The following is a 15478-nucleotide window of genomic DNA, read 5'->3' on the forward strand; positions in this document are numbered from 1 at the left end:
AAATATAATAGTGCCGGTTAGTGAACCGACTAACTGGTCTCCAATATTGTGATAGTAGAAAAAGCGGATAGAAATATTCGATTATGTCTGGATCCTTATTATTTAAATAAAGCGATAAATCGAAGCCATTTCCAACTCCCCACTCTTGATAAAACAACCGGGCAAGTGCGAGTCAGACTCGCGCACGAAGGGTTTCGTACCATAACATAATGCAAAAAAAAAAACAAAAAAAATGCAAAAAAAAACCGGTCACCCATCCAAGTCACGTCGGGCGTGGTCAGTACGCCCGACGTTGCTTAACTTTGGTCAATAATCACATTTGTTGTATGGGAGCCCCATTTAAATCTTTATTTTATTCTTTTTTTAGTATTTGCTGTTATAGCGGCAACAGAAATACATCATCTGTGAAAATTTCAACTGTCTAGCTATCACGGTTCGTGAGATACAGCCTGGTGACAGACAGACAGACGGACGGACGGACGGACGGACAGCGAAGTCTTAGTATATGGGTCCCGTTTTACCCTTTGGGTACGGAACCCTAAAAAACGGCTAACATCTCGGGTGCCATGTATTTTTCGGTGTTAGATGAGAGTAAAGGGTTTATTATATGTGTGTTCTAGATGAACCTAGCTCAAAGCTTGGCACATTCGCGACCCCTTTTGGGCGCTTCCGCTTCCTCAGGTTACCGTTCGGGGTCAGTTGTGCGTCAGAAGTTTTTCACAGTATAATGTATAAATTATTTGCAAAGCAGGGTGTGGAGGTGTTTATTGACGATTATATTAGTTTACGGAAAGACGCGAGATGAGCACGATCAGAGGTTGGAGGAGGTAATGCGTGTGGCGGCTGAGTCACTGTTACAGTGTCAAAAGGAATATCCTGACAACCGGGCAAGTGTATAAATATTAGAGATGCCACGAATATTCGGCAACTATTCGGTTTCGGCCTATTCGGCCTATTCTACCTAAAAAGAAAAAAATCACAAAAAATAACCATGAACTAGGTATATTTAATATTTAAAATGTATTCTTGGAAAGTGGTTAAATACGAAGGCACGTTTTTGAGCATTTGTTGATTCCAAAATATTTTATTTGTGTCATGGGTCTGATTTGATTGACTCTAACTACAGTCATTAATTCTGTTCAACATAAAAATATATTTTAGCAAACGTTGTGCTTTATTGGAGAACAGTTTTCGTAATAATTGTGACTCTAAATGTTCGCATGTCATGCATTATTCGGTATTCGGCCGAGAGCTGGGGCCGAATATTCGGTATTCGGCCAAATTCACTATTCGGGGCATCTCTAATAAATATCCACATGTACTAAAAACTAGTGTGATACCGCGGCGTCGCTTGCGCAGAGCCGTGCCGGCGTCGAGGGGTAGAGGCTCATCCGAGTCGTAGAAGCCCGTGACCCGGGGCGCGGCCACGGCCGTCCGGTTCAGGTTCCGGTACCGGGTGCCCGGGTCGAGGGTGTACGCGCCGAAGTCGCGGTGCAGGTTCTCGGGGGTCGTTTGAGCTGGAAATATAAGATAATGCTAGTGAGTATTAACCCTTAAACGCATTTTTTTGGCCGAAATGAATAGGTATATGTGTCACATAAATGTTTGCTGATTTTAGGAAAAATGGTAAATAATATATAACATTGATTTTTACCGTAAAGTCAGTGTTAGAAGTTGCACGAGGCTAAATCATATTTATGTATAACTAAATAATAAATATATAATTTTCAGTAACAGATCATATATATAAAATCGAAAAACCAGAACGGGATAAAAAACGAGGGAAGAAAAGAGATAGCGCCTTACAAATTTCTAAAAAACTTTTTGACACGTTTCACGAATAAGACGCACGTATGATAAGAAAAAACTGTTCTAATCTATTATCTAAATATGAGAATAGAACTAGACCATAAAAACTATCGCTTTCGATGCGTATTTAATTTACAATAAGCAAAAGTTTGCATTTGATTACTTTGCCTCACATGTGAATAAAATGCAACTTTGATATTCGTTTTTGAAGTGCAAAGTAAGCCTTTCCGAGCTAGCGTGGTGAAAATAAATTGATTAATTGATTGATCCATTGATTGATTTGGTGAACAATTTGGAGGTGTCGCAGACGTGAATTTTTTTTTTATTAAGTAATTGTATTTTTAGGGTTCCGTAGCCAAATGGCTAAAAACGGAACCCTTATAGATTCGTCATGTCTGTCTGTCTGTCTGTCTGTCCGTCCGTATGTCACAGCCACTTATTTCCGAAACTATAAGAACTTTACTGTTGAAACTTGGTAAGTAGATGTATTCTGTGAACCGCATTAAGATTTTCACACAAAAATAGTATATAAAGACAATAAATTTTGGGGGTCCCCCATACTTAGAACTGAAACTTAATTATTTTTTTCATCAAACCCATACGTGTGTGGTATCTGTGGATAGGTCTTCAAAAATGATATTGAGGTTTCTAATATATTTTTTTTCAAAACTGAATAGTTTGCTCAAGAGATACTTCCAAAGTGGTAAAATGTGTGTATATTTTTTACAATTTTTATACTTAACGTAATCTTATTAGGCATGTATATGAGACTAGCTCTAGAAGGCGACAAAATTTTACGATAGTTGTTTATACATTTTTTTCGTTTTCGATAAAGAAGGAAGTTAGAGAAAATTTTGTTAGTTAGCAATTGCCTAACTTGTTGAAAAAATAACTTTAAGATAAATTTCTACAAGAAATACATTTGTTGACATGTTTTAAATACACCATTTTTTTTTCAATGAATATTTATTACCTTTAAAATTATATTTAATGTTACGTAACCGCTTTTTCAGGCCGCGCGCGTTTCCCGAATATGAGGCGCAGATGTGTGCTAATACACGCTTCGAATACATTTTTCTAGGCATCATGACGAATCTAATGAGGTATCACACGTATTTTTAGGAGTATTGTCTCTATTTTTCACCGTTTTTAGGATCTCGAACTACCAATACAAAGCCACATCATCGAAAAAAATTACAAGCCAAAATTCGCTGGGGGCAGATTCACTTAGCTTAATATCCTGCCATGGCCTTTAGGGCGGCCATGTTTCCGTTTACCGGGCGCTTTCAGGTCAGGCCCACTTTGGATAGGTCGGTGTCAGGCTATCTGAGGATCTGCAATGCCATTTGCGCATCTGGATCTCCTTGTGTACGGGTGCTTGTCCGGTTGTTCTCCATAGGTGAGCGTTTGCGATTCAGTTAGGCCAAAAGGTTATTTATTTTCAGAATTTCAACAGAATCACAAAAACTTGGAGTTTGTTAGTAAGCCTTAGGGGGTAATGCTACCAAAACTCTACAAACATTTATTTTGTCTCACATAGAAAATGAAATAAAATAGCCAATTATTCACAATTTCCTGGTTAGTCCCATAGTCCGTCTGTCTGTCTGTCTGTCAGTCCGTCCGTATGTCACAGCCACTTTTTTTTACAATTTTAAAATACATAGGCTCGAAGTTAATGAAGAAAATAGCCAAAAAATTACCATTTCCACCCTTTATCTCCGAAACTACTGGGTCTAAAATTTTGAAAAAAATACACAAAATGTTCTTTACCTGTAGATGACAGGAAAACCTATTAGAAATGTGCAGTCAAGCGTGAGTCGAACTTATGTACGGAACCCTAGAAACGCGAGTCCGACTCGGACGGTTTTTTCGTAAAACATGCACAGTAAATACGTATAGTCAAGTTACCCAGCAGTCTGTAGATGGATTCCCGCTCCGCTATGACGTGTAAGGGGTGGAGGGCGGCGCTCCAGGCGCGGACGGCCCACGCGGCGTCGAGCGCGGAGAGGAAGCCGCGCGCGCAGCCCGAGCCGGTCGGCCAGAACGGCTCGAGAAGGCTGTCGCCTACCAGCTGGCAGAGCAGACGGCGGCCAAGGCGCTCGTATACCTGCCATTATTATTTTTAACATAAAATACATACTAGGTACATCGAAATAATAGTATTTTATACAATCGTGATATAATAGAGAGCTTTTCAGTACGGGATTGAAAAGCTTCATTATATCACTATTGTATACAATACTTTTTCTACGAGTCAATAATAATAAAATAATACTTTAAGCTTGTAGAATGATACAAACAACCGAAACCAAAAGTATACAGCTAAAAAGCGCGAGCAGCCGCGATACCTACATACTGGTACGCGTTGGTCAATGACACCTTCTCGTAACTCATAAGGCCCTGGTACTTGCTCCGCGCTAAATTCAATTTTTAGACAGTTGTTTTCTCTATTTTGGCCACCGTAGCCTATGGAGACTAACAAGCAATACTAAATGGTTTTCGTAGTCTATGGATGTTGCTATATTAAGGGTCTCACATGCGCGTTTCTGACTTATGAACCAATTGTTTCTACTATACAACCTAAAATAAATCATTAATTTGAGCAATGGTTTTCTTTCGTCCTCTTGATCGCGGCAAGCTGTGATTGGCCAATTTCATTATAGTTGAGTAAACTGTATCGAAATGAATATTGAAGTTGAGTTGGGAGCCCATACATTTAAAATACAGAATTGCAGTTTGGTATAAGAAATCTTAATTCAAGAATTATAGTCGACGAGTAGAAAAACAATAATGCAATCATTATTCAGTAGTCAGTACTCCTCGGAATGATTAGCCTTTAAAGGGTCTAGCCGTGTTTGTATAGGGCATCGGCCCCAGAAGCCAAATTGATTACCGTTTTGCCAATTTAGTAGGCCAGATGTAAGATGCTATTTCACCAAAAAAAATAACCCTAAAATGCTACAGGTTTATGATAAAATTAAAAAAAAAAGAAAATTGGTTTTAATTTTTTTATCTAAACTACCGAACCGATTTTTTGTAACTTATACACATTATGTAAGTAATCTAGATGAATCATTAAAAAAAAATGGAGTTCCAAATATCCTTATAATTAGTAATATTTTCACTTTTAATTTTTTTTTATATTTTCGAAATAGGGACACCCACCAATTTTGGGTATTTTATGTATAAATTAATGTTCTATAACATATATTTTTTACAAAAATATTCATTTGGCTCAACAGGGTAAAAAACCGTATGTATGTATATTGTATGTATGTACATATGTATGTCTCTGGGCGAGCTCGCTCCATCGTAGGCCACGTCTACGCCTCGGCTAGTCTGTGGCCATGAGTAAGCCCAATCATAATAAAAAAAAAATGTATGAACAGACACAACCGGGAGAACTCCCGGTCCCATATCGACCACCGCGCCGCTCTGTACGAATTTGAATTTCGAACGTAACAAATTAAAGTTAACCCCGGGTCAGTGAATGGCACAAGTGGCCTTTTTTAATAGATCGATAACGGCTCCATCCATCATATTCTTACCATACTAGCGTTTTCAGCAGCATACATGGACGTAAAGTCAAAAAGCGCGATATCTGGCTCGCCGTAGTGGTTAAGCGCGAACTCGGAGAGGGGCAAGCGGCCCTCGGTTGAGAAGCGGGCCGCTTCTTGGGCGTATCGCATGAGGGCCGCTCGGTCGACGTTCTCGAAGGAGAGGAGGCGGGAGACTTCGGCGTAATCCTGGGTAATAATAATTCAGTAAAATATTTACATTCCTCATGGCCTGAATGTGGTTCAGTGTTCATTTATAAAGCGCGGAGAACCGTGAATATAGCCAACTTTGCCACCAGGGTAAAACTTTGCCCAAAACGACAATTTTAAGCAAATTCGTTAATGTAGAAAAATTAAAAATACTTATGGCCACTCTGCTACTTTTAGCAGAAAATAGATTAAATTTGTGACAAAACTATACACCAAACTCGTGCACGACTTGACCTAGGAATTTTCAGCGAGTTGTCAAATATAGGGTATATTTCGGCGGGCAAAAAATTGTTAAAAAAAGAATGCATGTAGAAAAAAATTGAGAACCCTTTGACAAATATTTCCGGGTTTCAGTTATAAAACATAAAGCATAGATTTTGTCCATTGAGGTTAAGGCCGTTCCCTGAGCCAGAAATGTAAAAATACCCCAATTGTTATCCTATTTTTCTAAGAAACGTTGATATTTGTAGACGTGGGAAAAATATATATAATTCTTGATTATATTATCTTTCATAACACAGCTTTCGATACACGATTCATAACACTTCGCTCGATACAATTTATTCCCAAAGTAACCTCCAATTCGAATTTATACTCCAACTTTACTTGTTTCTTTACTATGTGACACTATGAAACAAAAAAAGGAGAAAAATCAATCATAACTATAACAATAATTTGACAGCTTTAGAAAAACGATAATTAGAGGCAATATTTTTAAAATAAATAAACATCAACTAATTCTATCGTAACAAAATATTGACTTCGGCCTGCATGCTCTATCTCCGTCCGTCTTTCGAAATGAGACAGTGATGGCTGAGCGCTCGTGCCAGACGGACCTGTACTACGTGTCCCCAAAACAAATATAAGATTTAGTTATAAAAACTGTTCTGTGTTGTGTGTCCTAGCACCTAGCTAGCTAGCTAGTTGTGGCTAGTGTGTGTTGTGTGTATACCGTGTGCACCAAAACCTATAATGGGTAACAAGCAACTCATTAAAAAGAAGACATCTCGAAAAAGACAACTCAGAAGATTCCAACAAACAATGGAACAAACGTAAGTAAAAATGTATATTTATTACACAGTGAAATAAGTAATTATTACTTAATTTAATATATACTTGATCGTACTAATTAGTAATCCATATAACTTAAAACATTCTAAAATTTAATAATCGCTCCATCTACCGGTTAAACACTGTCATCAAGTCATCATCCAAATAGCTTAAAAGGATATTGCGATTCGCGACGTTTACACCACGCGGCACTAGCGCCACGGCAAAGCAGAAAACATTGCCGTCTATGTGTGCGTGTCCGTGAGTCGTAGTTACGCGGTTGCGGTGTAGTGGGCCTTCCTATAAATACGAGCACACAGTAATACATGTAACGCACACAATTACACGCATAAAGCGTTCTAGCAATCCATCCACCTATCGAGGGTTTGAACCTCAGCTCGTGATTTGTCATGCGTCTAAACTTTTTGCTTTTTTGTCTTTCTAGGAAAAGAAGAAAATTGGATAATTTCACAGCCGAAGATGATACTATATCTTTAGACTACATCGAGTGAGTATAATTATTTGACTTGTGCTTTTTAGCCCTACCTACGTAACACAATTCACTATATACTACAATTTATCTTTATTTACAGACTGCAAAATATGGAAATGGAATCTCCGATTTCATCAAAGTTGAAAGTCAGTCAAAATAACGAGTAAGTTCTAATTCTAATTGTGGCATTATCTATGAATTCTAATTGTGGCATTATCTATGAAAAGGGACCTTATTGTCTATGGCGCTTACGACGCACTGCGTCGCGCGGCGTGGTATTTATATCAGAGCATCGTTAATAATGGCGGAAGCGCCATCGACAATAAGGTCCCTTTTCATAGATAACGTCACATATGTACCTGTGTCGCGCGTAACTTCGTGCGTTGCGATAAATACCTACCTACTCACAGCGGCGGCGTACGAAAAGACCTTAGTTGGATACCTACTGTTTTCCTATCAGTGCAGATGCTTATATCTTTTTATGCTTTGAATTGATAGTCTCAATTATTTGGACATATTTTGTACTTATTTTCCTAGATGGCTATTAGTACTACCTACTTAGCAAATGTTCGCCGAAAACTAAATAAAATGTCGCCAATCAATAATATCGTACGAGATACATTGCCCTCATCAGTTATTTGATATTCTCCAAGAGGTACTTAATTTTAAAAAAACCGGCCAAGTGCAAGTTGGACTCGCACACGCAGGGTTCCGTACCATTACGCAAAGAACGGCAAAAATCACGTTTGTTGTATAACTATTTATTTTATTCTGTTTTTAGTATTTGTTGTTATAGCGGCGATTGAAATTCAATCATCTGTGAAAATTTCAACTGTCTAGCTACCACGGTTACAGCCTGATGACAGACGGACGGACGGACAGCGAAGTCTTAGTAATAGGGTCCCGTTTTTACCCTTTGGGTACGGAACCCTAAAAATGTACACTGATAAAATGTAATAGGGTTGCATGAGTAAGTCCCGGAAATTAAAATCCCGGGATTTACCGATTGTCCGTACTTTCGTTATTCTTTTACGTTTTTTTTTAATGAACTGATAGTTATTTTATATTATACTACCCTACACAATAGTAAATGATTTACTTTTCTTGAGCGTGTTGACCGATTTTTTATTGCGCGAGAGACACCTCCAAAGTGGTAAAATGTGTCCCCCCCCTTAACTTCTAAAATAAGAGAATGATAAAACAAAAAAAAAATATGATGTACATTACCAATATTACCATGCAAACTTCCACCGAAAATTATAGTTGCGTATTACCTATTCTCACATGTATCGTACAACGTTTTACAGTACATATAGCCCTTTAAATATTTGACATACATACGTAATGTGTGTGTGCATTATCGCACTAGTGCGGTAAAGTCCATATGTGCTGTAAAACATCATACATTTATTTAATTTTGGTTTTGACAGTGAGGCGACCAGCTCAAACATTTTGAACCCACGCATTGCACAGGTGGATGACACTTATCGGGTTCCTAGTCTATTAGAGGAAGAAGATACCCATGAGGTAGGTGATTATGATATATGTATACATTTTTCACCTTATTATAAATCTTTGACGTCGACTGTACATGATGTGACAAATTGTAAATGCTAACACTTACAATATATTTTATTTTCAGTTACAAATATCGTTCGATTTGGAAGAAGAGCTTCCTGACAAAACCGTCGGTCGAAGAATTGTTGCAATTAGTAATTTTTTTACAAAATTACAATCGATTTGCAATCATGGACCCTTAGGATGCGGTATTCAAGAAATGCAGTTGGTTGGAGAAGTAAAACATGGGCATAATTGAACTTGGCTCTCATTTCACATTTATGTTTTTGTTGGGAAATCATTACTTTTGTACAAAAAGTAAGAAATTACTAGTGTTAATCATAAAAGCAGTTGTGCTGAAAACGAGACCCTCGCTAACGCGCGGTCAACTGTCAAAAAATTTCAGTTTTCAATATTTTCTTTTTTTATACGCCTTTTAGTCTACCTTCATGCCAAATATCAAGTTTCTAGGTTATCTAAAAGTGGGTTAGGTTTTTGGTAAGTCTTAGGTACTTAATTAATCGAATAATTATGAATATATGATTTTTTACATCAAATTATCAATAATTTTCAGTTTTCAGATTTTTTCCTCTATACGAGTATACTCCTAATGGTCTACCTGCCAAATATCAAGAAGGTTAGGTTTTTGATCCATAAGTCTAAATTAATAGGGATGATGACACATGCTGAATTTTACAACAAAATCCAGTAAAATACATAGCAAATGAGCAATTTATCACAATATTGTGGATATTAAAAAAATATATGGAAATAATACAAAAGTACAACGCCTGAAAGTTTCAACATTAAAGTTCTTTTCAACTTCCAAAAACTACAAAAATAAGGATACCATTCGATTCCTCACATTTTATCCAATAAAAAATTGTATGGAAACTATATACATAAACGCAATATTTCACAGACAAAATCGCAATTTTCTTGTTTTGTTCATACTTCAAGATGGACTCTCTGTGACCTTGACGTTTTGTTCGGGGCGTTTCGCGAGTGAAGTACGACTGTCGGACTTTGACTATCATTTCTAACTTTTGTATTCCTTTAATGCAGTGTTTTTCAAACTTTATGGGGTCACGGCCCTTTATGACCACTAAATTTTTTTCGCGACCCCCCTACCCCGTCTCTACGTTTTGCTATCTATATATATAGAGCCTGTACGGAAAGAGAAGAGTCGTGCAGTCTATGGGATCCCATACATTCTACGGCTCTCTCCTTCCGCACAGACTCTTAACAAATTTGGAACCGCAGACCAGTGTTTGGAACGCACCTTTCTATCATTCACTCAGTTACATATGCATTATGGAACGCACTAAAATTAATGGATTCTTAGTAAAAATTGAGTTATGGACAACATCAGCTTTACACAGTACCTATGCAGTTTGATTCTTTCCTTTGCATGAAATAATTCAAGGTAGGTATATCATCAGATAACTCTGTGAACGTGGAAATTCATATTCCTGCTATAGCGGAGAGCTTGCAAAGTTAAAAAAAAATATTTTAAATTAATTCTCAAATGAAACACTTTTGTTTGAAAAAGTTTTGAAAATTTATCATCTGTGAAAATTTCAACTGTCACGGTTCATGAGGTCCAAATCCAAAAAGCGTTTTGATGAATTAATTCCCATCAGCAAGCTGGAAATCATTTTAATTTAATACCTTCAATTGATCCTAAATGCGAATAATCTGAGTTTGCTCCATCCCAGGAGGTGTAGATAAATTTTGGAAGCCTTGGGATATATGTTTTACTTTGGATTGACAAAACCACTCGATGTAGAAGGAACCCACCGTCAAATTTAATGACACTACCAGCAAGGTTGTTGTAGATCAGACACATTTTACCAAAAAAAAACATATTCAAGTGGCGGCCATTTTTTACAATGTTTGACTTTTCGGATCCTCAGATATCAATTTTTATCACAATTAGTGCAAATGATCCGGCGGACGTACCGTTTTTGAACTACAAGCAAGAAACTGAAACAGCAAAAATTTTTCTACTAGGTACTCCTGGAATGGAGCAAACTCGGATTACACTAATTACTAATTTATTAGAACCAAATGAAGGTATTAAGATGATTTCCGGCTTGCTGGGAATTAATTCCTGGAAAAAAACTAATTTGACTTGCCTAACAGATCTTAACTTATTTAACTGTTTAATAAATACGGTTTTCCTATCTACCTAATAATGATTTGTTTTATTGATATGTACGTTAACGACCATTAAAGTTTACGGGATTGGATTATTTGTAAATTAAATAAAATGAAGTCTGCTTTCCATAAGTCTGCTTTCAAAGCTGAGCTTCGCGACCCCCCTGGACATGTGCCGCGACCCCCCTGGGGGTCGCGACCCACAGTTTGAAAAACACTGCTTTAATGCAATGGATACCATATAGACTTTTGATCCTAAAGACATACCTGATCGATTGATACCATAAATGAAAATTAGTCATCTAGCCTATTATCGATATATGTGTTTTTCTTCATCAAATTATCAATAATTTTCAGTTTTTAGATTGTTCCCTTTATAAACTCCTAATAGTCTACCTTGGTGTCAAATTTCAAGTTTCTAGGTCAGCTGGAAGTGGGTTAGGTTTTTGATCTATTAGTCAGTCAGTCACAAAAATGCCGGTTTTTAAACGTTAATTTATGAATAAATGTGCAAAATTGCATGTGAGTAGGTAAAATTGATTTCAAGTTGTGAAGTGGTTTGTTTAACCCTCGTGCCTAGAAACCCTTGCAAAGCTCAAGATTCCATTTTCGGTATTGAGAAGGACCAATATCGAAATATCCGGATCCCGGGATTTATTATTCGTTGATAGGTTGAAACTTGGTTAGGGCATGCAATATCGGATCATTCTCAATCCCGGGATTGATTTCCGATATTGCATGTCAATCCCGGGATTTCAATATTAATACCGGTATTTTGATATTAATTCGGATTTTTGCGATATACGAGAAAAAAAGCTAATATATTTGACAATAGAGTAGATCCGAGTACCTATTTGATATAATTTCAATTTGAGACCTCTACACGTTCCTGAGAAAAAAGTTCCTCTTGAGTGATTCGACGAACCTATGGAACTCTGTAAAATGAATAAATTTGATTTACAGTCATATGGTGCTATTTTACAGCACTAGTGCGATAATTAGCAATTACGTGACTATGTCGAAAATTCAAGGGGCCATATGTATGTAGGTACTGTAAAACGTTGTACGATACATATGCGAATAGGTAATTCGCAACTCGTGTCGATTCAAAACGCCACTCGTTTCGAATTTCCTATTTGCCGCACTTGTAAACGTAATGTAGGTAAGGTTTACTCGGGTAATTCCGAATGTCGAAAACTGTCGGATAGTTCCGAAAAGAGACTTTTATTATGATGGAATTAAGGGTGATTTTCATCTGAATTTCGGAATTATCCGACATTCGGTATTACCCGAATACACCTTACTATTACAATATGGTGCTGCTTTACCGCATTAGTGCGATAATTAGCACATTACGTAACTATGTCGAAAATTTAAAGGGCCATATTATGTACTGTAAAACGTTGTACGATACATGTGCGAATTACCTATTTTTCGCACTTGTATCGGTATGCCCTAACTTTTTAGGGTTCCGTACCCAAAGGGTAAAACGGGACCCTATTACTAAGACTTCGCTGTCCGTCCGTCCGTCCGTCTGTCACCAGGCTGTATCTCACGAACCGTGATAGCTAGACAGTTGAAATTTTCACAGATGATGTATTTCTGTTGCCGCTATAACAACAAATACTAAAAACAGAATAAAATAAAGATTTAAATGGGGCTCCCATACAACAAACGTGATTTTTGACCAAAGTTAAGCAATGTCGGGAGTGGTCAGTACTTGGATGGGTGACCGTTTTTTTGCTTTTTTTTTTGTTTTTTTTTTTTGCATTATGGTACGGAACCCTTCGTGCGCGAGTCCGACTCGCACCTGCCCGGTTTTTTTTAATAAATATCGATGATATACCTGCACAGTATACCTAATAAATAATGATATTATAGAAAACTTGCAGTCATTAATTTGTTTAAATATAAACTGTATTTACCCTTATAATTAAATATTATTGAAATAAGAGTTGACTTCATTCAAATGAATATTTAATTTACACTATGTTTCATTTATTTTTCAATTTTAACTTTTAACGCCATCTATGAGATGCAGCATGCTTTTTCAGTATTAAGTAATACGTTTTACAAATCAGTGTCCTGTTAGTTCATTTCAAGTCGCTACTTCTTGCGTGGCGCCGTTGTATCGTCATTGTATCTAGGGGCGGGACGGGTGGCGTGAGGGGAGCCTCGATTGTAGATTTCATTTGGGTACGGGAACGGCCTTAAATCTAAAAAGGCCTAAAGACAAAAGTTTTAGCGCTGGGCAATGTAATCCGGTAATTTACAGACCTATGGATGCCAACATTGCCCACCACGAAAAACGGCTTAGGGTTGTCACTTTTGACAAATTTACCCAACTTCGCAAGTAAAAGAAGGACTAAAGTAAGTTTATAAATATACAACTGTATTTGATTGGTCTTATTATCCTTTATTTAGATGTTTTATCCCTTTTACGCATGAAAAATACAAAAAACTCATATTTTAGGTCATTAAACCATTTTAACAGGTTTTCTCTAAAGTGACAACCCTAGCCTTTGTAAAATGCTTAGGTGAGTCTTGTATGGAAAAGGGCAAAAACGGGTAGGCAACATTGCCCACCCGATTTATTCAAAAATTTACATACTTATCGATAAGTTATTAACAGGGAATGGATTTCCCAAAAACTTGTGATTCTTAGACATCATCATCATCATAAGAGCTGTATTTCAGCACCAAATTGACGTGGGCAATGTTGGCCACAACCCCGGATATCTTTGTCCGCCCTCTAAAACGCCAAATAAACTGGGTAAAAACAGGATATAAAAAAAATTCTCCAAGTAAACTGACGCGATTGATTACAATGGACGTGTTGAGCAAAAAAAGTCATACGATGTAATATATTATTTTTGAGAAATTCGTGTTTTTTCGAAAAAGCGGGCAAAGTTGGCTATATTGACGGAACGTAATACGTTTCGACCCTTAAGCTTTGGTTTCGTAGGAAAGCGGTGCCTTCATACAGTGTAGCCGGCTAACTAGAGCGGTAGTATAAGGAAACTAGGTTCTTACAGTAAAATAAATTAATAAAAAAAAAACAACGAGTTGCACTCCGGGAGTGCCGACAGAAGTGAAAACTCAATGACTAGTCCAAAATGTCTGCATGCAGCACTATGTTAATTGACCCATCCTCCTTTCTATTGAAAAACTTTAGTTCCGAAATTGCTGGCCAGTGAGCTTAAATTTGTAGCGTTAATTGTTTAAAATTCGAATAGAAATTGTAAAGTTACCTTGCAGACCCCGCATCTAAATATATTTGGTCATGATATTTTGAGTTTTATTCACAAGTACTAGAGTTCACTTTTATTAGCGATTTCATCAAGATGTAACTTTATTGAATTATATTTGAGTGATATAAAGTTAGAATGTAACTGTGAGATCTTCGTATTTCAGCCCGTACAATATTAGAACATTGAGCTTTATTGCTTAATATATAAAAGTCCAGTTTTAAATAATTGACCTGATTATGATACGTTATGACTAAAGTTCTTTGGTGAATAACATTGTCCGTGACACATGACGTGAATCGAGTTTATAATTTTTCCCCACCTCAAAAAGTGCTCAGCGCCGCTAAAGAAGTTTTCACTTCAATAAAAATATGTACTACAATAAAATAAACTAATAGTATCCATCAGTTTGCGGGTTTAAGTCTAAGCCCATACAATATCGCCACTGACCCGAATCCTAATCTTCGTCGAGCTGAAAGATTACCTACTCGTAATTCCAGCAGCATGTGCTACTGTGGGCTACGCGGGCTCACCAGGCGCAAGCAGATAAAAACTTCAGTAGGTAGCGAATATCAAGAAAATAAGTAGCTTCAATTATGCGTCTTAAGTTTTAAACCAGAAGAAAGGGCTAGAACGACCGTGCGTTTTGTTATGGGCCCAATTTCACCACGGGGACAGGTGCGGCAATTCGACAAATGTCACTGTAGCTGACGCCACAGGCACCCATGGGCTACGGTTACCGCTTACCATCGGGCGGGCTGTATTCCTGTTTGCCACCATCATTGTATTATTTTTAAAAACTTTATTATATCGGCAAAAAACAGGTATTTCTCTAAGGAAGTCTATGATGGTGGTGATGACAATTGTCACAAGATTTAAAAGAACTTCATAGGCAGTAATCACTACAGGCAGAGATGTGACTTATTTGAAATTTTTGTATTTTGTATTTAAATACCCTTTGAAGATAACTATTTTGTATTTTATTTGAAATAGATTTTGGGACCTATTTTCTATTTTCAAAATACAAAATACTTTATAGTAGGTAATGTAGGTTAGGAGTTACAATCTCTTCTGATGTTACAATCCTGGCAACTCTCTCATTCTTTTAACATGGAACTGATGAATCTGTTTAGTAACGTCGCACATGACCACAAGAGTAACGAGTGGTTAAAAAAGTGGAATCTTGAGTGTTGTGAGGGTTTCAAGGCACGAGAGGAGGACAAACTTTTCTGCCCTGGTGAAACACAAACGAGACGTTTTCATCACACTAGAGGCATTATACTAGCTGTGAAACATTACAAATCTAAATTAATGCTTTAAAAATTGTCCGTTAAAAACCTTCATCCATCCATCCTACCGGTTAATATGAGCAAACAACTAGAAATTTGCACTTT

General features: G+C 37.1%; 2 protein-coding genes across 7 annotated transcripts in view; one reads left to right on the plus strand and one right to left on the minus strand.

Annotated features, from left to right (window-relative positions):
• The window catches only part of LOC134678720 (F-actin-monooxygenase Mical-like), a 198146-nt gene that overhangs the window by 136300 nt on the left and 46368 nt on the right, over positions 1-15478 (minus strand). For all 6 annotated transcript variants that reach the window (XM_063537382.1, XM_063537386.1, XM_063537385.1 and 3 more), the window contains exons 8-10: positions 5358-5555; positions 3718-3916; positions 1341-1517 (exon numbers count right to left, since the gene is read on the minus strand). In XM_063537382.1, the coding sequence (XP_063393452.1) occupies positions 1341-1517; positions 3718-3916; positions 5358-5555 (574 nt within the window). The remainder of the gene's footprint in view (positions 1-1340; positions 1518-3717; positions 3917-5357; positions 5556-15478) is intronic.
• Positions 6047-9719, plus strand: LOC134678500 (uncharacterized). Its single transcript, XM_063537074.1, has 5 exons — positions 6047-6628; positions 7072-7134; positions 7220-7282; positions 8550-8646; positions 8762-9719. The coding sequence occupies exons 1-5, from the start codon at positions 6549-6551 to the stop codon at positions 8933-8935; spliced, it is 477 nt and encodes a 158-aa protein (XP_063393144.1). The 5' UTR covers positions 6047-6548; the 3' UTR covers positions 8936-9719.

This window comes from Cydia fagiglandana, chromosome Z, assembly GCF_963556715.1.
Source record: "Cydia fagiglandana chromosome Z, ilCydFagi1.1, whole genome shotgun sequence".
Classification (NCBI taxonomy): domain Eukaryota; kingdom Metazoa; phylum Arthropoda; class Insecta; order Lepidoptera; family Tortricidae; genus Cydia; species Cydia fagiglandana.